Source organism: Sinohyriopsis cumingii, chromosome 2 (assembly GCF_028554795.1).
Source record: "Sinohyriopsis cumingii isolate HCF-2022 chromosome 2, ASM2855479v2, whole genome shotgun sequence".
In the NCBI taxonomy this organism is placed as follows: domain Eukaryota; kingdom Metazoa; phylum Mollusca; class Bivalvia; order Unionida; family Unionidae; genus Sinohyriopsis; species Sinohyriopsis cumingii.
In genome coordinates this window covers 46,607,304-46,633,165 of record NC_142962.1, presented here as the reverse complement: position 1 = coordinate 46,633,165, position 25,862 = coordinate 46,607,304, and the positions used below count along the sequence as shown (strand labels likewise).

General features: G+C 36.3%; 1 protein-coding gene across 4 annotated transcripts in view; it reads left to right on the top strand.

Moving 5' to 3' along the window:
• Positions 1 to 25,862, top strand: part of LOC149804766 (uncharacterized) — a 108,254-nt gene that overhangs the window by 9,506 nt on the left and 72,886 nt on the right. For all 4 annotated transcript variants that reach the window (XM_089944184.1, XM_089944168.1, XM_089944177.1 and 1 more), the window contains exons 3-6: positions 4,467 to 4,525; positions 6,646 to 6,807; positions 17,020 to 20,063; positions 25,647 to 25,831. In XM_089944184.1, the coding sequence (XP_089800310.1) occupies positions 4,467 to 4,525; positions 6,646 to 6,807; positions 17,020 to 20,063; positions 25,647 to 25,831 (3,450 nt within the window). The remainder of the gene's footprint in view (positions 1 to 4,466; positions 4,526 to 6,645; positions 6,808 to 17,019; positions 20,064 to 25,646; positions 25,832 to 25,862) is intronic.

Below are 25,862 nucleotides of genomic sequence, written 5' to 3'. Positions count from 1 at the left end.
TTTCAGTTCATTCTATTGCGGCTAAGCCTCGACTTAACCAATAGTTGCATTTCAAAGAGTGGTCATGTAACTTATAATTTACTACATTTAATATTAATTGAAAAATATAAAATTTTGTTAACTTTTATACCATTTAAGTTGAAATTGTTCATTGGGGGGGGATGCCTGTATTGTTTCCTCATACCAACATCATGCAATTCAGCAAAGTCAAGTGATAATGTTTATTCGATAAATTGAAAAGACTTAACATGCAAATTTATACGAATTTTCAATAGTCATACTTGTTTCTTGTGATATATTTTGCGATTAAATATATGGTCATGTGTGTTATTCAGGTATTGTGGGATAGTCTTTAAAAGGAAATAGTTTTTGATTTGAAAAGTGCACATTTTATAAATGAAATTTTAATTAATTCCAGTCTGTAATGGTCATAAATGAACCCTAAAAATCTGAATTTCATCCAGAAAAGAACCGGGACATTTTTCTTTAAAAAAAAGTGGGAATCATTTTTGTTTATGATACTGAACACACATTAACATTCTGCTGCAGAGGGCTAATGAGATTTCCAACAGTTTCACTGTTTATTTCATGCTTAGTTCAGATGTTTGGATTAATTTTGGAATACACTATTCCTCTGACAGTATGCCCTCCATCCTGCCTTTAAGTTGATTTACAGTCTGTATTTCATCATGGTCTGTTATGATGAGCATTCAGGAGTATTGGAGTGGTTATGTTTCTGAACACTGCAGAAATCTCATCACAGTGCCATTGGTCTTTTTTGCTGTAAATAAATGAAAACAACAGTTTAAAGTTGTGTAGTTAGTTTGTGTTATAGTACTGTGGATGTATCACAGTTATAGAAAGCACTTTATTTCAATAAAATCATCATCTTTCAAGTCTTTGAACTAAATGAATTAATATATTTAAGTCTCTGATCCCCAGGTGTAGCCTAATTATCAGACAATTGCCTAAAGTAATGCTCTGTATATTTAACCACTGATGCATTTCCCAGTTGGCATGAGCAAGGGAAAGCTTATTATTTATGCAATACAAGTGATTGCTAATTATTGGTAACTAATGAAATATGGAGTAGAGATATAATACCATTCCCCATTCATAGGACACCTGCTTCATTTTGTACACAAAGTTTATAGCTTTAGACACAATTAAGCAGATGATCTTCATAAAGTGGAGGGTCTTAAAATAGAACCACAGCAGGGGCCTGAGTGTTTAATGATTTACCAGTGTCTTTCACAAACTTCAAATGAAAATGACACATTTTTTCAGCATGGTTGATGTTTCTTTCAGGCAAATTAGATGACACTTGCTTTTGGAAAGGCCCAATGGGCTACACAGTGACCCATCAAAACAGCTCAAAAAGAAAGACCCTACAAAAAAGCTAGCAGACAAAATAGCCCAAGAGAAATTAAACCTGTATAATTATATTAAATATTATATGAAACTTTTAACTATTAATAATAGTTACTTAATTTGTTAATATGGTGTTGAGTTTAAAAATGGCAACACTGGTAACTGCAAAAATCAGTTAGAATGTGCACTGTTGATTTGGTTCACATATTCATATCATCAGATTGTGTGTATCTCCATGTAGATAATCCAGAATTTCAGTATTTGCATATTAAGTTGGTATTGGAGCTTACAGCCATAGATTGAGTTGTTCCTACTCTGCCGTCATTGTTTCTGGTTGTTAAATAACAGCTCAGAAATTCTCAGTGTCCATCATGATAGTTTTAGCTCATTCCAGACCTGGCCAGTGAGCTTTTATTGGACAGATGATTGCAATCAAATACTTGCTGGAATGTACTATGCCATATATCAACAGGTTTAAAAAAATCGTATTTACATAAAAGTTTGCAAAAGATTTGAGTCACAATGGCTCCAAAACTAAGCCATGCACATCATTATTAATCCTTTATAATTATCACCTACTACATTGGGCATTTTTGTTTGAGCTATTTGGTTGACATTCATTTAGCTGAGCTTCTTGATCAGGGCTTTGTTGTATCAGTTATTTTTGCCTTGGGCTATTTATGTTAGAGTTCTGGGCTATTCACTCAGTATATTGGAGGGGCTTAGATTTAGAGGGGTTCCAGGCATCATTCTATCTAATTTTATTAACTCTGCTGATTGAAGAAAGAAAAAAAAAGTTTAATTCTCAATCATGTGCCTTTGCCAAAGTTTGTAGTTGACTTGCGTTTGGGGTCAGACAGGAGCCTGCTGATTTTGGGATTAAGAGGTTGGATGTCAGGATCACTTTGTAAAAAGAAAAATGTTGTTGCATAATAAATTTAGTTTTAGATGACTTACCTTGATTATAGCTTGTGTAGGGCTTACACTTAAGGTATGGAAAAGCCTATTCGTTTTGGGGTCAGAAGGTCATTTTTCAGAATAACGTATTTCTGTGGTAAAGTTCCTTGACCAAACTTTGTGAATGATTTTCACTTATGGTGATAATAAACTTAGATTTAGAGGTCACAGTCACGATAAGTGAGTTTTGTTCAAGGATGCATACCTTCAGATCATTAAGACACATTGTTCAGCAATCTCCAGAGTCAACCATACACCATATCATATTAATGCCTTCATAGAGGGCAAGTGTATATTATATCAGGCTTATTTATTTATTTATTTATTTATTTATTTATTTATTTATTTATTTTAAGTAAGATTGTCTTTAAATTAAGGATTTGTATATTTTGTTTCATTATTATTCTATATCATATTTGTGCAACAGTCAATTAAAGTGAAGGGTAAATACACACCGAAGTCCATGCAGTGGTTGCTCTGTATTACTTTTATTTTCTTTGTGGCAATCAATTTTTATTTCACAATTTTTATTTTTTTTAAATCCCTCAGTAAACAGCTACTCGCCTTAAAATCTGATATGCATCAAAAAATCTTTTACAAGCTGATTGTTTATAGTTGGCATCTCACAAACGGACATGTTATTTAGGACCAGAAAGTCCAGGAATCTCAGATACATAGAAGTATTATGATTAAAATGTAACTGATGTATACATATTTAAAAATTATTTGTCAAAACAGTTTTTAAATAGTAAATATTTACATTATCAGATCTATGAGAGAACACAAGAAAGTGGCCATGATATTGACTACATGATGGAATTGACATATGATAGATGACAGAAACTGTTACCAGTTATGTAATAGAAGAATGTGATAGATATAAGCACTTAATAAAGGTGCTGATATATGTACTTTGGTGAGATTGCAGGGGATAAAACTGTACAACACAAAGCATTACAAATTTTACATGACCACTCTCTGCTTGTTTTTATTTGCTTGCATTTGACACCAGTCAAGTATCTTGTAAACTTTAACTTGCCTAAGCCAACTTGTTATGGGATTAGGGCAAGTGGATTTGTAATTCCCTGTTGACAAATCATTCAACTGGATGATTGTATACATCTCTATTAGTACCACACCGACACAGAAAAGGTCACTGTAGCATACTTTTCAGTTTACAGTCTTGGACTAAATTTCTGTATCGAGCTCACTCCAACAAAGGTGTTTGCATGCTTTGTACATTCTGTGATATCTAGAATCACACAACTTTTTGTGGAAATGCATCTTTAATTCTTCATTGCAGATCTAGGTCATTATGGCTTGTATTCTTCATTTTACTGACTTGGGTTAAATGTTGTATTTGATGTTCATTTCTCAGGTACTGTTAACTCTGTTAGTACCACACCCTTACAGACAAAAGAAGCCCATGATGATCACTATTTAATCTTTTACTGGTTTTAATCAAATTTTTGTATTTAGCTCATGATGACACCAATATTTTGCATGCTGTTTACATACTGTCTATCTGAAAATCCTGAAACTTGGAGAGAATATTGACTTTGATAAGTACTACACCCTACGGAATGAATTGTCTTAGGTTCTTTATTATTTTCATTTTAGTGAAGGTTTCCTCTTAGGTCAGAACAATTATGTCCAAGAACTGATCGAAAAAGGCTGTCCAGCTATAATAGGTCACTTATCTTTGGTACATAGATTTGAGTCATATACGCTAAACCTTGCTTAGTTTATACCTCACTCTATTGGTCATTGCAAAACTAGTCTGTTGAGTTTCATCCTGTATGTTGTGTAATGCTTGCAGTTTTTTTTAATTATAGTAGCAGAGTGAAACAGACACTCCTGGAAATCTTTACATGGTGTTACTGTGGTCATTAGAGACTACAAAATATTGAATATTCTTATTTATATATCGGATCCAACTGCAAATGGCATACACTTAAATATATCCCTGCAATGTGTGCCAGCATATAAGAATCTGTGTTCTCTGTTCTGCTGATTAGTACCAACAAACAACACAGACCCAGCTCTGCTTGCCTATGCTCTTGCACATACTTCTTTAATTGATCTTACTATTTTAAAAGACATTTAGCTGGCATGAGATCATGACATTTACTTTTCAGGAGTTAAAGGAGCATGTCTTTTCTCTGATGCATCACATAAAGATGGAAAAGAAGCAAAAGTGAGTCATTTTCTACATGAACTTATTAGAGCATATGCAGTATAAGAATGACATTCTTTATAGTAATGTTAAAATATGTTTGCAGATTATTTATTTCTGTTTTTCTGAGATGATAAGGCATCGTCAAATAGTGCTCAGCTAAATAACTTGTCACTTCCCAGTTCCATTGTTCATTCCATGTGTCCCCTGTCCTTCTCAATTCTACCTGCTCCAAAGAGTGTTCCTTCCATGTGACCCCTATCATTTTCAATCCTCTTTGTGCCAAAGAGTGTTCTTCCATGTGTCCCCTTTTTCAATTCTCATAGCTCAAAAGAGTGTTCCATCCATGTGACTCCAATCTTTTTAAATCCTCACTGTTCCAAAGAGTGTCTGACCTGTCTGTCTCTGTTCCAGGTGAAGTGGGTAACTTGAGTCATTTTGAAAAGTAAACTTTACCTTCTTTTGTTGGATGAGTGACTGTAGTGTATGACTTTTGAGATGCTCTCTCATCCTATCCCAGCAGTCCTGACTCTTATGTGTTGTAACCCAAGGTTGAAATGTATTGCATGATGTGCTGATAACAATTGTGGATAACAGTTGCACAGACAAACTCTTGCACATTTGCAGATGTGAAAAATTAACATCAATTTTTAATTAGTAATTTGTGATTTGAAAGTAGAATAGGCGAAAAGTACTTTCTAGTCTCCCACAATTGTAGCTGCCATGTTTTGCATTATTTTCTTTTCGACCACCATTTTGTAGTGAACTTTCAGAAAGTAAATAAAAATTTGTTTAAATTGTAGCTGATAAAGCATCTTAACCGAACCAGCTTGCAATTATGATATAATGTATAGTTTCTTCTGTACTTGTTTAAAGTCATATGGAAAAAATACACTGCATGTATCTCTCCCTCCAAACATTTACATTTTCAAGTATCGATATAAATATGATGTTTGTACACATACGAAATATGTTTATAATAAAAAAGAACACACACACATGTATATAATATATATGTGTGTGTGTGTGTGTGTATATATATATATATATATATATATATATATATATATATATATATATATATATATATATATAGTGCATTTCTTGCTATGCTCCCACTTCTTCCTGTTCATCTCTAACTTCTCCCTAGTCAGTCCAAAGGGAAAAGTCAGTTCTTCCTAAAATTTAGGTCTAACTTTATCCCTGCCATCTCCATTCTTTTTCAATCCTTGCAGCTCCAAAGCGTTCTATCATGTATCCCCCTGGCCTTGTCATTCCTTCCTGTTCCAGTGAGTGTTCCTCACAGATGTCCTCTATCCTTCTTGATCTTTCCTCCTTGTTTTCACCTTCATAATAAATTCTAAGATGACAAATATATTGTGGAGATTTTTCCTCAGTCAGTTTTCTTCAAGTGTACAATCTTCCTTCATGACAGCAGTTTTCTCATGTCACCACAGATTGCTTAATTTGCATAACTTGGATTGCAAAGTCGAATAATTCTCCATGACAGTAATTTGAATACTTATTGAAACTGGATAGAAACTAAGTGCATATTTTATACCCTTAGTTATTTACCCTGAACATGAAGCAAACCTTCCATATATACTCAAGCATACATTTATCAGCAACAAATACCAACAAATTGTTCAAAGCCAGGCATTGGCAACACCGTCATCAGTAGAAGTGATTCACTTAGTGTTGAAATATATATGTGATTTTTGGTAACAAAAGGTTTTACATGGGAAGATTTGACTAAGTAGTTTAAAAAAATCTTTAGATGTATCATTTTAGGTATTTTATTCTTCAAATATTTTCTAAAATGAAAACTTGTGCTATTATCTAATAATAATGATGATAATGATAATGTCTTTATTTAAGGAGGGTAACTCAATTTGCAATTAGTTAAATACAAGTAATCTTCCTTGAGGCCTTCTACAAAAATGTGTATGTATGTATGTATCTGTTTTTTGGGTTTTAGAATAGCAAAGTAGGAAACCTAAGGTATTATTGAAAATTAAATAAACTGGCATATGTTATGCTAAATTTTGCATTTTAGTGAAATGAAAAAGATTTTGTGATCAAATGCAGTTCACTATGTCTGGATTTTAAGAAAGTAATTACCATGCCTTGTTATGTTACAGGGGTGTTACACATCATTGCTCCTTATGTCTTACAAGCTGCTCAAACATTATTGAGTATGGAAAGCATCTTAATGAGGACAAACACAAACAATCTGTGGAGAAAAGTCGGAGAGCCTTGGATGATGGCCCAAATCCCAAACCTACCGATCTAGATTTTTCAAGGTATATATATCTCATTTTTTGATAACTGATTTAATTCAGTGCTGGTAAACTTCAAACACTATTTGCTAAGATCTATACATCTTTCTTAATTTAAATTTTCAGTTTATGGTTGTTGCTTTCAATTCCATATTTACATTTGATCGCTGGTGGTTCTGACCAAGAATCATTACCTTTTATTCTCCAAACAGTGCTTATAATTGTTTGTCTTGTTCCACAGTAATTAATGGCTGCAATTATTTTTCAGTCCTTGTTTTTAAATTTGTATTCAAATTATTAAAAATATTTAAAAAATAATTCCTAACATTTTGTCTCATCTAAAGGACTTAGTTTGTTTTGTTTAGCTTTTGCTGGTTTTCCAAAGGATATGGTATGATTAGGACCTTGACTGGTCCACTGATTTCATTGAAAATTCTAAAGATCAATTTACCCAACAGTTACATGATTTGTAGACCCTTCAAATGCAGTAGAGTGTCAGACTTATCATCCAAGTTTTGATGGTTTAATTCCTGACCATGCTAGCCCATTTCCTCTGCTTGAAATAGCCAGTAATGTGTTAACAATGCCACCATTAAAAACCAATAAAACAAATTTTTGAAAGATGCTTCTAATTCTGTGGAAAACACTTTCTCAGTCAAATTCATTACCCAGTCACATTAACTTTGGGAATTAACTTCTGCCACCCAAATTCAGCCCCTTTGGGAAATAGGAAAAAATTACCTTTTCTGTCTACTTAAATGATTGATACAAAAAATAGAATCTATGAAAAGTAACACTTTAAAGATACAATGTTCCCTTAATAACTCACTAGCCAACATATGTGGGAGCAGGTGTGAATCCCACTTTTTGTCCAAAAAAATGCCAGAAGAATTCAACATTATTTGTTGAATGTTAAGAAAATCATGAACAAAATTGGTAAACAGAACCCTGATATATTGCTTGTTTTATTATTAAAGACAGCAGTTATTGTCCGGAATTTGAATCAGCATCATGAAATTCTCAGCTTATAAACGAAGTTCAATCTTTGTTTGATTTTTTAAACCAAGAAATTCTCAGTACACAATAAATAAGTCTTTGATCGAATTTCAATCAGCGAAAATTTCACTAATGCCTTCCAGTGGCAACACTTCAAGAAATGAATGGCAATAAATTAAGTTTTGTCAAATGAAATTTGTCTTTTAGTTGTATATTTTATTTCAGTTTCAGTGTAATCGTTATAAACGCAATATGTCCTCTTCTATTCAAACGTGAACAATGTCAATCTACCATCACAGTGAGCATTTCTGTGAGAACCCAGTTTTCTCCTGGCTTTGTTTTAATCTCCCATTTGCAAAAGTATTTGTTGTATTGTTATTGTCTAAAGCAAACCATTTTTGTAATATAACGTTAAATGTCTTTTGGATCATCAAATAAAGCAAGTGGAATATAAGAAAAAGTTTTAAAAAGCGTGCAAATCCTACCTGTATAATAGTTAGTAGTCACAGTTGTATGTCAGGTCAACTCAGTTCATTTGAACACTTAAACACTTATAAATAGTACCGTATATACTTGCGTATAAGCCCGTTCGCGTATAAGCCAACCCCCCCAAACTAAATTGGTAAAACTGTTATAAAGTGCATGACCCGCATATAAGCCGACCCATAATTTCTAGACTACCGGTACATCACAAGATGCACAAAGTGAGTTCTGAATACGTTTATTTAGGCAAATCACATTATAAATAAAATAAAAGTAAGAAAGCTGATTTATATGTTGAAATAAAAACAATTCTAAAGTGTTAAGTCTTAATGGAAATTTAATTAATCCTCATTCTAAAAGCATGAATTATAAACGTTCTATCACTTTTAGAATTCTTCAAAATCTGGCTCTGTATCAGACCCGCCAAACAGTTCACGAAACTCGGCTTCTGTTATGGGCATGCTTTCATTATATACGTCATCATGGTCATCTGATAGTGTGTCGTTCTCCTTCTCACTCTCCTCGTCATTGTCAGATTGAAATATAGCGTCATCCTCTGTTCCATCCATGGCATTGCTGATACAGCACTTCCTGAATGATTTTGCAATCATTTCCGATGGAATTGAGTCCCACACTTCTTTTACCCACTTGGTGACCAAATTGATGTCCGGCCTCATTAAATTCCCGCCTTTTGTCATTTTCACAGCCCCTGAACAAACCCATTCTGCCTACATCTTTCGTAACTTGTCCTTAAAAGGCTTGTTAAGGCAGACATCAAGAGGTTGTAACACTGATGTTAAACCTCCTGGTATCACAGCCAGTGTTGTTTTCATTTTCTTTGTGGCTTTTTTTACTTCATCTGTCTTACTTCAATTGATCAAAATATGATTGGTTTCAGCATTGACATTATTCAAGTATTGTGACAGTTTATAACTTTGAGCAGAAACTATGTCCACTACCATAGCTCATTAAACAATACATCTGAGAGTCAGCATGTATTAGTAAAGTCATTGGCATTGTGCAACAAAACAAACCTATTATCCCCGAGGCATTAACCACAGATTAAGCATATGGTAGCTATTGTACAACACTCTACTGCTAACAAACCACTTTGCTTTACAAACAACTAAACAACAGTAGTATATAAACTGTGGCTGCTGATTACTTCTAAAACACCTGTCAAAGAAATCCCACAAATTATATTGTTTTACAATTAGTCACGCTGACTTGTATGTTGCCCTGTTATTTACCCTTCCTAAGCCAGCGCGCAACAAACCCCTATGGAGCCTCTCGCTATTGTTCCTTTAAGACTATCGTACCTGTATTTTTACTCTCGATCAAAATGTTTGTCGTATATACCTTCAGTATCATAATTCTTTTATTTTTTTACATAGATTCTTTTCATATTTACACTGAAATAAGTTAGTGTGCATTGTACGATACCGTCGAGTTTAATGATTACTGATTAGCTGAGGGTTAAATACTTGACTGGAGATTACTAATATGGCAGTTCTTTTGGAAAATACATGTACCACCGTGGCTCAAATAACATGTATGGCTGCATTTTCTGGTGGATGGACATCTGTCAAATAGACGTCAAGTACGTTAAAACATGTTTTTCATTCATTATCCTACCACTTCAGTTAGAAAAAAAATATTTGTTTCACTTAACAACAGCACAAATCTTATGAGCCATGTGGCATCATTAGGCATGTGATCTCATCTTCGGTGATCGACAGAAACAATAAATATTGGAAATCGAGGGAAAAAAGCGTTAAAAGTTTCAGACTTGGACCTTGGCCCGCAGATAAGCCGACGTCCCTTCTTCCAGGCCTTATTTTTTCCCTAAAGTTTTCGGCTTATATGCGAGTATATATGGTGTTGTGTAAGTAACAATTAAACTACCTGAAATTATCCTTGTCAGTCACGGATGTGATCAAATATAGCAAGGCAATCAAGTGAAAGGAGTACCTAGTGAATTCAAAGTTTTGTTTGATACATATGGTTCATTTTGTAGAAAAAAGTTCCAAAGTTTGTAATGAATTTAAAATTCCTGAATTCGTACAGAGCTATGATCAGAAATGAGCAGAAATTTCACTATTACATGCAATGCAATCATGGATTTAATAGCTCACTAATAAAACAATTTGTAAAAAGCTTGTTTCAGAATTGGTGGTTTTTTCATAAAACAAATATCACTAATTCTTTCACAAAGGATTCTTGTTTTATTGTGTAAAAAGCATTGACTTAAACTCCACTGACCTGTATTTAATCCATGTAATAATGACTGCTTATATGTTCTTAACAAAAAAAAAATAGGCTGGCTACTGGTATCTTAAATTTTGTAGGTATGCCTCAGGTGTTTTATATTTTCTATTGTAAACCAGACTAAAGTATATGTAGAGTATTTCAGCACTTAGTCTGGTTCCTGGCCTTATCTTACGACCCTATATCCAGCTATATGAACAAACATATCATGAGAACAATGACTACCTTGAAAACCGTGTTAGTGTTACTCCTCATGAATGGATGGTTATATCAGCATGTGTTATCACTAAATGACTTCCGTGATATCTGGTTGTTCTGAAATGAATGTGGTGCCAATGATACTCCTACAGAATTTATGGTCATATCAACATGACATTTGTACTAAAAGACTGCTTATGATGTCTAGTTGACATCCATTGAAAATGGTACCAATCTTTTATGGCCACCACAGTGGCTATATTGAAATCTTGTTTTATCACTACACCTTTTGAACAAAAAGTCATATTGACATTGAATTTTCACCAAAGACTTATGTTTCGGCCTAAATGCAAATAGTGCTAATCTGATGTCTATTATTGCCACCAAAGTAACCATCTTGAAAATCTTGTTATGGCTACTCCTCCCAAATGGGTGGGAATATGAGCATGGTGTTTTTACTAAAGGACTATTATGATATCTGGTAGGCCAGTGATGCCACCCCATAGGCAATCTTGAAATCTTTTTTGTCACCGTGCCTTTTGAACAGAAAGTCATATTGGCATAAAAGTTTCACCAGAAGATTTCTTATGTCTGTTTGGGCCTAAATGAAAATAGTGATGATCAGATGCCCGTTTTTGTCACCACAGTGACCATCTTTAAAATCTTGTTAGGGCTACTCCTTCTGAATGGAAGGTTATATCAGCATGAGGTTTTCACTAAATGACTGATCTGATGTCCAATATGACTTCCATAGTTGCTAATCCTGCAGAATATATTTTGTATCAAGATGGCATTTGCTGTAAAAGACTTTATGATGTCTAGTTGACCTCAGCTAATGCCATTTTTATATGCAGGTATGTTGTGTGCTATAGAAAATTAGTTTACATTACTGTGGTTTTTACTGCAGTCGATACTTACAGGTAAGTTTTCTTTGCATTTTTTACTCCTAGCATTCACTTAATAGTTGCTATTAGAGAGGCTTTCATGATTGTACCTGTTTATACAGTCAGTTGGCTTTTCCTTTGTGTAACTTTTTATTTGAATGTATATTTTAGTGTCCACTTACTAAATATTAATAGCAACACTCTAGTACTGTACCTGTACAGGTCACATGTGCCCTTTTTACAAATAATTGTCATAATGTGTAGCTGAGAATGGACAATCCAAAGTTCTTAATGCAGGACGCCAGCAGCACTTTGCCTGTTTAGATTGTCTGCACATTATTTGGCTTCCATTGCAGTGATTTTGTGGTTGAAATAAAGGCTGAATCTTTTACCATTGGACCAACTTTCACAATCTACAATATATAAGGTTCCATTCGATGATGGGGGAACCTCGCGGGGATCCTTTTAGATGTACCTCTGCAAGTACAACTTTGGCAGTCACAGTCATTACAGTTATGAACACAGAGGATTGGGAGGGGCAAAGCACCTTCCATAATTTCAGTATACCATTGGAGTGTGGCCCTGTGAGGATTCCCATTTACATATCAAATTTCTTGAGATGAAAACATTCTGAAAGCTTTTCATTGTTGGCTGAAGAATCTTCAAGAGAATGGAGTTTTCTTTCTGTCTCACAACTCCACAATGGTCACATTTCTCAAACAGCAAGGGGAAAACAAGTCTTCAGACCTTTGTATTTTTGCTTGGGATTTTCGAAAGTGGTCAGTAACAAATCCGCATCCAAGTTTGACATATCCACAGTTGGCTAAATGTGTAAGACTTGTCCTGCAAGAACCAACTAATTCTGATGGAATGGTCTCTTCATCTTTCAGTTCCTACACATTCCTGATGGGATTGACTAATGATGGACATATTGCAACAAGGTGGAATGCCAAACTCAACTATTGTTTCACAAGTTCTGGAACCAAAGTTCAGAACAGTCTATGCTCCTTTTAGAAAATGAAATGGCCTTACCCTTACCCTCCATTGCTGCTGCTTTTGAATGTGATACAGAAAGCAAAAGAACTGGAGTATCCAGTGACTCTGCTTTCAAATTGATACCAAAAACAGGACAATTGGAAGTATTGCCATGTCCTGATTGGTCCATTTAAATGGGAAATCTTGGATCAATGTCCTCATCTATCTTGTAACAGAATCTCCAGGAAATCTGGATATTCCCTTGTCTACTCAAGCAACCTTGATAGCAGATGTTTAATCTCAGCTGAGAGTTGCTGAACCCGCACATCTGGATCTTTTTAAAATACACCCTTAGGAACAAACAGTTCTTACAACCAGTGGTAGAGAAATTGCTCAAGTGAGATGGCCCACCACCTTAAGGACATGGGATATATTGTCATCGTAGTGTGCAGAACACTTTATACCACTGTATTCATCAGTACCTCAATAGCTAACTTGTATGGATGTTTTGACAAGAATCAGTATCAATCACAATTAAAACCTACTGTTCCATGATCACTGGTACCCAATGTCATGAAAGAGATGATATTAGACAAACCAAAGACCATTTTTGTTTACGCATGTCCAATGATATTGGATAATTGCCCAAGTGGAATCTATCATGGGTACTTACTTGGTTGAACAAGACACCATTTGAACCACTTTCAAGAGAGTTGATGGTCACTTCGTATATAAGACCTGCTTCCTCACTGCATTACCAAACATCAGTCAGGCTGAGTGAAATACATGCTCTATTAGCGAACATGTCTACCAACAGTTTTGACAAGATGGGTCAGTATCAGTCTTGATGGTCCCTGCTTTCAGTGCCCAGAAAAGGTTTCCATTCATGGGAAATCAGACTTTTGTAATGAGTACCTCTCTACTCTGGATTCATGGTCATCTACAGGACCCAGTGCGAGCTCTGAAATAGTACTTAAGAAAAGACTGAGCCATTGCATCTAGGGACTTCACATCACTTTTTACTCTTCACAAAGGGAAAAGATAGTAAATCAGCACAGATACTTTTGTCCTGGATAAAGTGGGTTATTCGTTCTGCATTTCAAAAATAAATCCACACCAGATGAATTTGCTTCACATCTTGGCTTGCAAAATTAAGATAGCTGTCACAAACATTGCATATGAGCAAAACTGTTCTGTTATCCATGCCATTGGATGGAAATTTTAGTAATTTCTTCAGCTTTCATCCTAAAAGGTTCAGTTCAGTCTGGCGGGACCTATCATGATTGGGCAACAGGTTACCTTCCTGGGTCATTGATGCTGGATATGCGCAAAGGAAAAGTTTTCCCTTCTGAAGCCACTTCCCGACATATGGGATCTATTCTCCAGTTGGATTATCTAGAAGTTATCTCGCATGCATTTTGGTATTGGAGATGGTCTCTCTAAGACGTAGGGATGTATCTCCCTCCACCTGTTACCTATTCTCCACAGGTTATGACTGGGTGACATATTTAAAGAAGTAACCAATTTTTTCTAGTAAGATATGTTTTTTGATAATATTTACCCAATCCTAATCTAATAAAGATACACTCTCCCATCCTTCCCACAGTTACATTCATACAGAGAATGTGCCCTCCACTACTGTAGTAATTGAATAAATCACAGGATTTGGCATCAGTATCTGTATTAAACGGAGTTCAGTACTACCTAGGTGGGCATATAACATTTACCATTTTAGCTAAAATGTTCTAGCTACGGAGGGTTGGATTTGTGAGGTAGTAGTTCTCCTAAGGTACTATGATCGGGTAAGTATAATCATTGAAACATTTTTGGTTGAAAAAATCCATTTTCTTGGCTAAAAGTTTGTTTTCAAGGTTAAAGTCCCCCCCCCCCCCATGATGAGAAAGGTTTAATTTATTTTGAGGTTGAAATAATGGCAAAAGAGATGCAATTTATGCAAATACACAGTTTGTCATTTAATTAATGATTTGTTAGTTTGGAAAGAAAAGTTATTCAGAAAATATAATTTATTATAACAAATGCTGATAGATAATTGTGTGTGTGATCTGGATTTTTAATGTAGCTTTAACAAAGTTTCAGTCATATCGCTACGATGTCTGCAGTGTGACAGTTTATAGTGATGTCTAGCACTGGGGAATCATGCCACAGACATGTAGCATGATGTCCCACCAAGTCACATTATCGTGACACCAGACTGACCAGTCCTAACACTAACCTCTTAATCCAGAGCGCCAAGCGAGGCAGCTGTTAGTACCATTTTTTAAAGCCTTTGGTATGACTCGCCTGGGGATCAAACCCATGACCTACCCTATCCAAGGCAGACACTCTAATCACTGGGCCACCGGAGAGGTCTGCTGATAGATAATGAATGTACACTAAAGGTAAATGAGAGAAAGATCCAGAATGGAAGATTTCATGATGCAGCTCATTTCAGTTTAACTAGATATTCAAACAAGTTAATATTTTCATAAGTTACTTGAGCACATGATGAAACTTATATTGCAATGATATAAGTATCAAGGAAAGTATGATGGTAAAGTGCAGACCACAAAGTTAAGATGGCAAAACTGGGAGAACAAATAAGATTATCTCATTTTAAAAACACTATTAGTACACTGTTCTATTTTTTTCTTTTGCCCTCTAAAATATTGTATATCTCAAAATTTGGATAGCTGGGGACACATTGTTCCCTTCTCCTGGGATCTTATGTTCATCACTGAGAACTTGTATTTGTTAGCCAAAGGTCATCAATCTAATTTGTTCCCCATCAATCCTCGACAGCTTTTGCTAGCAGAAACTGTTTTGAATAAGTGCCCTCTTGCAGATAAACAAGTTCCTGCAAATAGAAACCAGATCAATTAACCAGTCAGAGAACTCATTACTTGAATATTTTGATGCAAACAATGGCTTGAATAAAAGACTTTTATCAAATGTATATGTGGCCATGTTGGTGTGTACTGAGGCCACTCTAATTATTCATATTATATCTCCCAGTTTAAATGTAACAAGAAATCTGATAGGATCAGTTTTTTCAGCTGCATCCTGTCAGATGTATGTAGCAGAGCAGTATATATAGTTTCCACGAGCTAAAGATGACAAGGGTTGGTGCAGACCTGCCAACTCTTATGATTTTGCAACCTTATGAAAATTGCCCTTAAAATATGAATTTACAGGCAAAACCGACGGAAAAATGATAGTTACCAAAAGAATCCAGATAATCAGTTCATCTATGTTTGATATGGATCTGGGTTTCATATTAGGATTAGTGAAATAAGTCAGGGAACCAGACTAAGTTTACAGCAGAACCCCAGATACTTTAAACTTTAAAAGTACCAGAGTATGTACCACTGGAAATAAAGTGCAGTGGTTTATCAGTAATACCATGCTCCTCTTCATAATTCATTACACCCTCATTATCATATAACATATTTCACCTACACATGAAAAGTTTAATAAAGATGAAAAGTAACTTAGTCATTATGATCTCTTTATGCTTGAGTTACTTTAATATTTTCATTGATTCATTTGTTACACACCAAATATCTTTGACCCTATTTCACCTACGTATGAAAAGAGATAGGAGTATGCATCTGAATGTGTGTAGCCTACATTGCTAAAAACAAAAGTCTATTGTGTTTGGATATTATTCTTCCATACAAGTTTGTATTGTGATGGATATTGATCCTCCCTACCAGTCTATATTGTGTTGGATATTAATCCTCCCTACCAGTCTCTTTTGTGCTGGATATTAATGTTCCATACCAGTCTGTATTGTGCTGGATATTATTCTTCCATACAAGTTTGTATTGTGTTGGATATTAATCCTCCCTACCAGTCTATATTGTGATGGATATTAATCCTCTGTACTCGTCTGAATTGTGTTGGATACTCCAAATTCAAGACTTTTTGTGTTTATGAGGGCTGTTCCACCTAAACATACATGGTACCCAGAGAAGGCAGTTTATAAAAAAACATAGCCACAGTATTGTGATTTATCCAAGAGCTCACATGAAAAATATACAAAATCCCAAATTGCATCTATGGATGAATACTTCATACTAAAATTACCTTCCCTGGGTAGCAAGTACATTTTACTAGATCAGCCCTGAGTAAATACCTTCTTCCTTGGTAGATGGACAATGTTTCTCTAACAGTAACATCCCAATGCATTTTACTTTACATTCTCAAGTCCACAAAAAATAGTGTTAAAATAAAATTAACATCTGCACTGTAAAAATTTCCTTTCACTGAAAATATTCTTACTAATTACAGGAATAGATATAGATGATAGTGGTACCAATTATGTTTATCTTTAATGGATCAAGTATAATTACTCTGTATTTACAATTTGGACATGCATTTATATTTTAACAGAATACAGACAAGAAAAATAATTCATCTCCTTGTATTTCAGAGAAAAAGATGATAGGAACAGGGATAATTTGGAAGACTCTTCAAAGGACCTAAGCACAGTAAGGCCACAGTTTCAAATCCCTGAACCTTCATCCAAGCCTCATCCAAAGGGACCTCACAACTCCAGTTCCAACAGGGGCAGATTAAATCACATGAATCACCAGAGATCTTTCTCACAACCAGAAATCAAAAGTAAGTGTAATGGCATCCAAGTTTCAAGAGGAAAACAATCTGAAGAAGATTTCCATAATGACTTTGTCTATCATGACAATCAGGGACAGAGTATGGATGATGGCTATTTCAGTGGGCAGTTTCCCAGGGGTGTGCAACCAGACTTTGATAACACCAACTGGCATAATGTTAATTTCATTGATTATGAGCATTTTGACCCAAGGAATCAGTTTCATAGTCACAGTGGAAATATTAGAGCAAATCAACCTCACTATTATGAAGATAACATTACACAAGAATTTTATACTGATTTTCAGAAGGATAACAGTGAACACTTAAGGGATAAAAAAAGGTTTCATCAACACTTTGGTGAATATTCTGATATGGACACCTCATCCAATAGGAACAATCATTTTAGGAGACAGGATCACATGAATCATGGTAGACCTGTGGACAACCATTTGCATGGAGTGAGCAGGGAAAGGGGGGAGGAGTTTCTGGGAGAAGGTAGAGTCACTAACGTAAGGGAGGCTAGGTTAGCAGATAGGAAAGACCCTGAAAGTGTAATTCAGCAAGCAACCACTAACTTCCCACAAGATGGTCCTGTTGAGGATCATGCCCCCAAGAGACGAAGACATGATGATGAAGTAATATCTGCAAACAAATCATGCAAAGGAAACAGAAATGAGAAGATGGATTTCCGGCCATCTTTACGACCATCGTCTGTCACAAGTAAACATCATGCTACCTCACACAACAGAGAGAGGCATGAATCTCCTGTCAAAGACATCTCACTGTCTATAAGAAACGGTAGTGGTGATTTTGTAAAAAACATTAGTCAGCAAGGAGAAACTAAATCAAGAAGATCAAGCATTGGTGAACATAAAAGTCCTCAATCTGTTAATGAAAGTTTGCAGTCTAGTGGAATAAGTTCTCTTAAGTCCTCCACAATGTCAAGCTTAGACTCCTCAGGAATATGTGATAGGGGTTTTGTCAGCTCAGCAAAACCTGTGAAAGGGAAAAAAAAAGACACAGCTGTAGGAAAGAGTCAGGGCAGCAAAAAGAGTGCAGCAGAAAAATCTAAGCATGGTTCTAAAAAATCACCAGGGCAGAATATAGACGAGAATGCTGAAACTGTATTAGAACGAGCAGAAAGACTATGTAAAGATCTCCGAGATAAAAGGGAAACAGCAAAAATGGAAAGGGATCTCAAGGAAAAACAAAAGAAATGGGAAAAGCACCAGGAACTCAATAGTCAACTTGAAGCTCTATCCAGTAAGAATATGGAGAACATAAAAGGTCATCTTAATTCAGAGAGCTTGGATAACAGTACCAATAGTCAGTTTTTTAGAAGCTTGCCCTCAAGACTCGCTGACTCAGAATGCAGCCTGACAGGACGAGGTGAAACAAAGCAGTTGTCAAGAACTGGAAGTTTATCTGGATTGCTGAATTCAAGAAGTGACCTTGACTCCCTAGCCAGTTCAGGCTCCAAGCAGAAGGAAGACATAGACAGGATTCGCCAGAACATTGAAAACAGTGTTAGGGGAGGCAGCAGTAGTCCTGTGGCAAGAAGTGCAAACACACCATCAAGTTGGCCCACCAGTCCTATATCCCCTCTACCTGTCCCGAACACATTGGCTAAGACCAAAGTACTGAACAAGGAGCACTTGTGTAAACTTGTAAATACTCCAAGGTCTCACAAAGAGCGTTTGCAGCTGGCCCAGTTGCTGAGGACATATGCTAGCACAAGAAACAAACTGTCTCTACCCAGGTTCAATCTACAGATGTCAGGAATATATGACAAACTGGAGAATCAGACAGAAGACCTATGCTTGGAAAACCTTTCCCCAGATGTTCAGCTCCAAATTGCTCAATTAATAGAAGCTGATGCAAAACCAAACCTTCAGGAACTTGAGAGCATTTTGAACTTTGGTTCTCTTCCCGTAGGTACAAGTCTTTCTGGAGGTTTAAAGCATGCTGCAGTAATGGAGCAGTCAGCAGCTTCTCCTACAAAGGAACCTAGCATGGCCCCCAAACAACATGCAGATGTGTGCAGTACACAGGATCTTCTGAGAGGTATACCCAACCAATCTTTGCCATTCCCCTCGAAAGTTGAGCCAAGAGATGCAATTTCACCTTCTCCTTCAAGAATGGACATGGACACAAGTCCTGCAATGACACTGCAGGATCTTGCAACTGATGTCTCAAAATCCAAACAATCTGTCCTGACATCACCTGATTCAGGCCTCTCCAGGATGCCATTCAGTCCCCTGATGTCCACATTCCCTGAAAGAAACAGACCCATGAGAGTTACAAGCCCAGATCGAGATCTTGCAGCAAAAGTTACAGAGGCAGGTAAAGGTACAACAGAACAGACATTGACATCTGTTGTAATCAAACAGGAGAAAGTGGATAATGATTATGAAATAGGTCTGAATAATAATACTTTTATAAAAACAGAATGTCCAGCTGATATTCCGGAATCTGGCTATACAGAACTGTCTCCAGTTAGAGAGAGTTCTCGTGGATTGCTTACAAGGGCCACTGTAAAAGATTTTTTTTCTGCTTCTATGTCTCCATTGAACCATCCTGTCTCCAGGGTCACCATTCAGCAAAATGATGAAGAGGAACGGCCTGTTCGAGACATATCAAGTCCTTATGTGATGCCCACCTTGTCATCCACCCCAGCAGTAGGGTTAGGGGTTAAGAGCAGACACCCACTCCCATCGACAACTCATCAGATCAGCTCCACCATCACAGATGTGCCAGCCATATACAGCTCTTCCTCAGAAAAGGAAAGGGAAGACATGTTCCAGACAGTTGCAGTTGCAGCAACAACATTAAGAACATGTCCAGAAGTAGACACCAGAATCGGTAAGTATTTAATAAATTAATGCATAGTTGCCGACCCTCATGATTTTGGCGTGAATTTCATGACTTTTTCATGAATTCCCCAATTCTCAGTTATTTTAAATGTTTAATAAAATAACCGATTTCCCGTTAAGTGCTAGTCATGTTATTGGCAGTGACAAAACGGTCCGGAACTGGTGTCACGATATTAGTGGAACTATAGCTGATTGGTATAGTTGGCCCGGTAGCAAGCATTTAAGCCTATTTTAATCTGTATGTGTAAGAGTAGTTTTACGAATGCTTTTGAGAGAAACTGTGGCCAAACCGTAATTTTGCTCTGCACATGCGCTGCAAACACTTATTTGAATTACCATTTGGCACCACTTCTTGAAAAAGAAATGTATTGCACAAAAAGTGAAGTTTGGTTTGGAATAGACTGAAAATTGGCTGTGCATTCTGCCATCAAACACCGATATACATCATGCTTTTTGTATGCAGTGTGCCACAAATTTTAGCATTGGGCTTGGTGGCAGAGACGATGTGAGTAAGCACATTGGTAGTAAAAAGCACATAGAGGTTGGGAAAATTAAGAACTCGCAGCCGATTTCAGTTCTTGACCAAGGACATGCAAACTACCAATACTGAAGCATTGTTTGTGAGTTTTCTTGTTGAACACAATCTACCTTTATCAGCTGGAGACCGTGCTAAACATTTGTTCTGACAAATATTCCCGGACTTGAAGATCGCTTCATGAATTCATGTCAAAATTCACTAATTTTCATCCCTATTTTTATTAATTGCAATCCTGTAGGGTTCTCGGCTATGTTAATGTCAATGCCTTAGTACCACTTAATTCTTTTTATTGACAAGTCATGAAAGCTTTTTCAATTTGTTTTTTGCCACAGATGCCAAATGTTCTTCAACCACTGGCATGTTGCATTTTTATCAGATTTTCCTTGACAGTTTAGAACTCAACTGACATAAATCTCAAAGGACTACTGAAGAATTGAACAATGGCTGCTTTCATTTTTACTGATGTAATATTATGTAAGATTTTAGTTCACCTGGCTGAGGGTCATGTGAGCTTCTGTTGTGTCCTTATGTTATAATATGGTGTGCGTACATCCATTTCCTCGCAAATCTAGTAGTGTTTGTAACAAAATGGCTAAAAGGTTGTTGGATTGCCAAGGCAGGAGTCATAGTGGTCTTCCCATAGAGTGATTGGCACCAAACCCCGTCAGTCACCAGTTAATCCTTCTGTCCATGTTTTTATTGAAAGCTTGATGATTATTGATCTTTGTGCCTTTTTATCAGCTGTGTGATTCTTTGGAGTTTCTCACCTCATGGAAGTAATCTCCATAAGTTGTGCTATGCAAGTCTCACTCTGTTTCCATCTGCATTTTGATTGTCTAACTTTGTCTTAATCATGTTAACTGGTATCACGTTAACTGCCTGCCCAATGGTCATTAGAACTTACAATTTAACTTAAAAGTAATCATCCTTTTTTGTAAGTTACGTCAAGTGAAGGATCATTCATTCCACATAAGATGATGGGGTTTTTCTCAGGCACTTAGTTCTTTATGTCCACTACTCAGTAAGTTGAGCATGACACTGGCTTTGGTTTTCCTGTATATACCATTCTTCTTTTCTCTTATGACACGTATAAAATACAATGGACATGATTTTGTGTGTGGTTCAAACTAGCTGAGGATAATCACCCGAAATATATTGTATATGGTGCAGTTCAAACCATTCATGTGATGCATGTTTACACTGGTCCAAGAAAAGAATGGTGACTGTTTCAGCCAAGTATATGACACAGGTGAATCAGAAAGACTAGAAATGCACACACAATGAAGTGGATGCTACAAGTATTGCAGCTGCTGCTGCCTCTGTCACCAGTTTTCTGATATTTGAGTTTCTGCAGGAAGATCTCCTGTTCAGATAAAGATTGTGCATTCATTGGTTACTAACACAGCCACATTCTCCTCATTGCTTTGCTGCCACAGCCTGAAAATATGACAAAGCATGTGCCAGGCTAATGTAAACATGGTATAATGGCCCAACTGGTCAATCATCAGTGCCGGACATCCCAGTGGAGGAAAAACTGAACACTTTCACACTGATAGGGAGAGACTATGCCCAGGTGACAGATTTTTGCACATTGTTTCAGACTGCCTGTAGGTTGTATTTATTGCCATCTTGTCAATCCTGAGAGACCCATACAGTGCCAGTGTTCTGTATAAGTCCTTCTTCCTATGAAAAGGACAGAAGATGAGATTGTGATCCAGACTTTTCCTGAATCCAAAACCAATAGCTAGCTTTGTCTGGTCAGTTCTAAGCTCTCAGCTTATACTTTGGACAGCATGCTTCAAAATGGAGACAGACCATTTCTCAACACCATTTTAAAGGAAGATTTCACAGCCAGCTTAGAACTCAAAGATATTTACTATCATATTCCTGTTCACATGAAATTCCTGAGGTTCACATTCAGGGACATTGTATACAGTTCGGAGCACTCCCTTTCTGTCTGAATCTCATTCCCTGGGTCTTCACAAATTAATGATTGATGTTTCATATCAGTATCACCTTCATGTGCATGACATCAAACTGCAAACGAACCATATGAGCAACCTTTTGTAAAAAATGTTACAGTACCACAAAGAGTTCAAAACTGTATGATTTCATATACATGTGCCAACATTGTGACATCATGTGATGAAACAGTAGTTGGAATTTAAGTCAGAAATATGACTGACTTGATGCTGTGCATCATGGAGCACATGCATGGCCCATTGTAATATTTTATCAGATGGTGGTAAGGCTGATAATGACATAACATGAATGTAGTTGGCTCTCTATTAAAATGAGCCATTCTTCACTACTCTTCCAAATGTGAATTTACATGGTCTTAGATCCACAAGCAAATGCTGACGTATCTAAAAACACAATGAAAAAGAATAATGAAGTACACATATCAAATCATAAGCTTAAAAACATTGTAAATTGCCTATTTTATGGGTGTCTAGGGTGACTGAATGGCCTAAACCACTCACCTTTATTATTCACTGCCTTCTCATCTCGATGCACGTAGGTGGTTTGAGTGTCAGGCTTGGCCAATGTGGGTATGTGAAAAAGTTGCCAGTAACCTTCCATGGTTTGGTGGCTCTTACTGGAGATTTTCTGGGTCCTTCTTCCGCCAGTTATACTTTCCACAGTGTATAACCTATCATGGACCGCTCTGGTGGCCTAGTGGTTCGAGTCTGGCTCAGATGTTGGAGGTTGCAGGTTCAAACCCTGTGTGAGTCATACCAAAGACTTATAAAAATGGTACTCACAGCTGCCTTGCTAGGCACTCAGCATTAAGATGTTAGTGTTAGGACTGGTTAGCCTGGTGTCAGGATAATGTGATTGGGTGGGACATCATGTTATATGTCTGTGGCATGATGCCCCAGTGCTAGACATAACTATAACCTGCCACACTGTAGACAGCATAGCGATATGAATGAAAAATCGTTAAAGTACATTGAAAATAAAAAGCCTCATACATACACACACATGCACACATAGCCTATGTTGTGCTGAGAAATGGCATTAAACCTTAAACAACAACAATAACAACTTATTTTGTGCAGTGTTCGTTAATACTGTATGCCAGCAATGATTTTGATGGAAAATGCCTATCTATGTTCTACCGCTCAACTTTTAGGAGGTAAAATTTACTAAATGTTTTAGTCCTCATAACCAACCAACCATGCACACTCACATGTACACAATAAAATTTAGATGCATAGTAATATTCACTCATACTTTCGACCAACAACCAAATAATACAGCAATAATTGATGTGACTTGAAAGACAAGGTAGCATATGCTTTATGAATTATTATTGGTGGAATAGGAGGTAGCTATCAGGTGTAGCTGTGGTGACTTAATGGTTGAGGCATTGAATGCGTGATAGGAGGGGTATTGGTCCAGTTCCTACCTTGATGAGTTCTTGGGCAAAGCACTTTACTTGCCGTGGCATGGTACAAGCATCAGCATGTTGCTGTGCCATAAATTGAAAAAAAAAAAAAAAAACCTTAATCAAGCAAAGTGCAATGTGAAAACACCTGGTGGTCAGTCTTGAGATGTACTAAATAGTAACTAGACCAATAACTGATGAGTCACCAGACCTAACCTGTCTTCAAATATATGTCATTCAGTGGTTATTTATTTGAAATTGAAGATTTTTAAAAATCCCAGGCAACGTTGGATTTGTTACATAATGAGTAAAGACATACTGTGCAGAGTTTGTGTAAATAAGAGGATATATGCTGCCTAATGGTGAGACACCTGTATGAGATGCACTTTATCACATGTATAAATTCAGTGTATAGGGGTGATAACTTCATTTTGTTTTTCATTGAGATTCTGAAATTTTCTCACTATCAGCCAGAAAAATATCTTAAAAAGTGGTAAAATCAAAGGAAAAACTTGGTTAAAGGGCTTTACAGAAAATACAATTCTAGTAAATGATCAGGGTAATCATCAAATTTTGCAGTTACTGATCTGTTTATTACCCTGCATGCAATCTGATGAAAATCAAATCTCCACTATCCTATATGAAGATCTGACATTGACCATTTAGGGGTCATGTTCTGATGATCTTTGAATTAGCCAGTGTAAATGCACCTTTTAGAATTCTGAAAGGGAATCATGAAATTCTCTGTCAGATTTTCACATAGGACAGTGAAAATCTGATTTTAGTATGAACTCCAAGAGACATGAATCGTAACTACCAAAAGGCAGATCATTTAGAGGTAACATGTAGGAATGCCCAAAACTTAAATAAAAAGAATTTTCTTAAAGGTCTACTTTATGAACCTTGTAATGAAATTGAAGCCTGCAGCAACAATAGCACATAATTAATCTTAGACCAGTGAATACCCAGACATTTGTTTAGCATGTTAAACTGTTCCAGACAAGACCTTGATAGAATGTTAAACTGTTCCAGATAAGGCCTTGGTAGAATTTTAAACTGTTCCAGGCAAGACCATGACAGAATGTTAAACTGTTCCAGACAAGACCTTGACATAATGTTAAATTGTTGCAGACAAGACCTTGACAGAATGTTAAACTGTTTCAGGCAAGACCTTGACAGAATGTTAAACTGTTCCAGAAGAGACCTTGACATAATGTTTTAACTGCACCCGACACGACCTTGATGGAATGTTTTAATTGTTCCAGAAGAGACTTTGACAATGTCAAACTGTTCCAATCGAAAACCTTGACAGAATATTAAATTTACCAAAAAATGAGTAGTATATATACTTCTCAACAAAACTTTTGATTCAATAAAGAATGCATAAATAATGCTTCAATATATATTAATAATACATAAATTATAGAGAAGGCTTCAAGGAAGAACAGTTTCTACTAACAAACTGTTACCTTCTGTAAATAGGCATTATTATTATTGTTATTTTTACTATTAAGTTACAGTTAGAGGTGTTAATAATAATGTATGTAACTTCTTGGTTCAGTATATACAGACTGATTGACTTATATAACAGACTAATGATGAATTCATTCTTAAAGACTATATATTGACTTTGTGCATGTCAGAGACAAGGTCAGTGGTGTCCCAGGAGTCAGGGAATTCAGTTTTGGACCAGGTCTACCAGCTCAGTCTGAGAGAGGAGGAAATTCGCAAGGAGATTGATGCTTCTGATCACCGTATGTCTCAGCTTCGTCGTCTTATCAATGAAGCCACTAATCAGTTGGAGAAATACACACAGAAAAGAGAAATGGTAAGACCTAAGGATGTGTGATAGTAGTATG